Source organism: Ichthyophthirius multifiliis (assembly GCF_000220395.1).
Source record: "Ichthyophthirius multifiliis unplaced genomic scaffold scaff_1120509250728, whole genome shotgun sequence".
In the NCBI taxonomy this organism is placed as follows: Eukaryota; Ciliophora; class Oligohymenophorea; order Hymenostomatida; genus Ichthyophthirius; species Ichthyophthirius multifiliis.
The window spans coordinates 1-1757 of NW_004086492.1; the positions used below are offsets into that span (position 1 = coordinate 1).

The 1757-nt window shown below is 21.0% G+C and overlaps 1 protein-coding gene across 1 annotated transcript; it reads left to right on the top strand. All coding sequences in view use genetic code 6, as the record gives it.

Annotated features, from left to right (window-relative positions):
* The first annotated feature begins 272 nt into the window (after positions 1-272).
* On the top strand, positions 273-1757 carry IMG5_091990 (regulator of chromosome condensation, putative). Its single transcript, XM_004035657.1, has 5 exons — positions 273-410; positions 450-611; positions 726-1295; positions 1350-1472; positions 1523-1757. The coding sequence occupies exons 1-5, from the start codon at positions 380-382 to the stop codon at positions 1675-1677; spliced, it is 1041 nt and encodes a 346-aa protein (XP_004035705.1). The 5' UTR covers positions 273-379; the 3' UTR covers positions 1678-1757.

Below are 1757 nucleotides of genomic sequence, written 5' to 3' on the forward strand. Positions count from 1 at the left end.
TTTTTTTTTTAATTCAATATTATCTTTAAATTATTTTTTTATTTTAAAAACACATTATAAGAGGAAAAAAATAAAAATATATATAAATAAAATAAATAAAAAAGAAAAAAATCTAATTTCAAAAGCCAAAAATGATTTTTAAATATAACTAATTATTAAAACAATTAGGTACTAATAAACAATCATTTTATTTTTCTGGTATAAAAAAAATATAAAGAAGATAAACACAAAAATAAATTTAATAATTAAAAATAAAAAATACAAAGTAGGAGGGAATTTATATACTTGGGGATTTTATTCGAGTGGAACTGGATTCCAAGATCCTTCTAATTCTCCTAGAAAATTAGATATATTTAAAGATAATGTACAAAAGGTATCTATGGGACGACATCATACAGCTGTTATTACAAGTAAAAAATACATAAAAAAATAAATATATAAAAATAAAGCCAATGGAAAATTATTTACTTTTGGCTGTGGAAAACATGGTGCATTAGGTTATAAAAATTATTATTTTTAACACACTCCTAAAGAAGTACCTTTTTTTTCTGATAGAAAATTAAAAGTAATAGACGTAGTAACAGGATATAATCATACAATAGCAGTTGTTGGTAATTTATAAAATAAAAATATAATATATTAATATATTTATATGTATATAAATATTGATGTTTATTTTATTATATATATATATATTTATATTTAAATATTTATATAAATTTTAGAAAATGGAGATATATATTCTTGGGGATGGAGTGGAAATAATTTAAGAAGTATTTTTGGACTAAATTATTTGATGTCATTATTTAAAGCTCCACCAATTGGTGCATTGGGAAGAGGAATAACTAATAATAATTATTTACCAGAAAAGATTTCAAATTTGAATGCTAAAAGTTATTAATAATTAGTTTCTGGAGATCATTTCGTTCATTTAGTTAAATAAGGAGGTGAATTAGTTAATTGGGGTTAAGGTATTGATGGATGTTTAGGAAACGGATATGAATCAGCATTATATACACCTGCCATAAACGAATATTTCTAAAATTTAAAAGATGAATAACATATCAATATTGTTAAAATAAAAGCCGCTGCACATCATTCAGTTGTTTTACTTTCAGATGGAAATTTATACTCTTTTGGTAAAAATGATTAAGGTTAATTAGGCATTAGATTGAATTTAGGACATACTAATGATAAATTAGCTGTTTCACCTACTCCAGTAAATAATGTTGCTTATAAAGGTTAAAATATTGTAGATTTTGATACAGGAAAAAACACTTTAGTGATTTTAACAGGTTTCTTTTTTATATATATATTATTATATATATTTTTATAAATTTTAAATAAAGACTAAAACTAAGTCTTCTTTAGTGGACTAGAATTAGCTTATTAACCTATTAAATGGGAAATCCCTTCAAATGAAAAAATTATTAAAGTTACTGCTTCAGAAGATTCATTTGCAGCATTGACTGGTAATTCTTATTATTGTTTGTTATTTTAAATATAATAATATTTATTTTAGAAAATGGAACACTTTATTAATTTAATCAATATTGTGATGCCAATGTAAGAGAATATGAATAATATGAATATGCAATTTAAAATGATAAATCATTTTAAGGAAAAATAGTTGATGTTGGAGGAAATTATGGAATTAGATATGCAATAGTTAATTGAAAATAAAAATAAAAATATATATATAATTTTTTAGATATTATATATATATATAATATTTGTAAATTTTTTTTATATTAAAT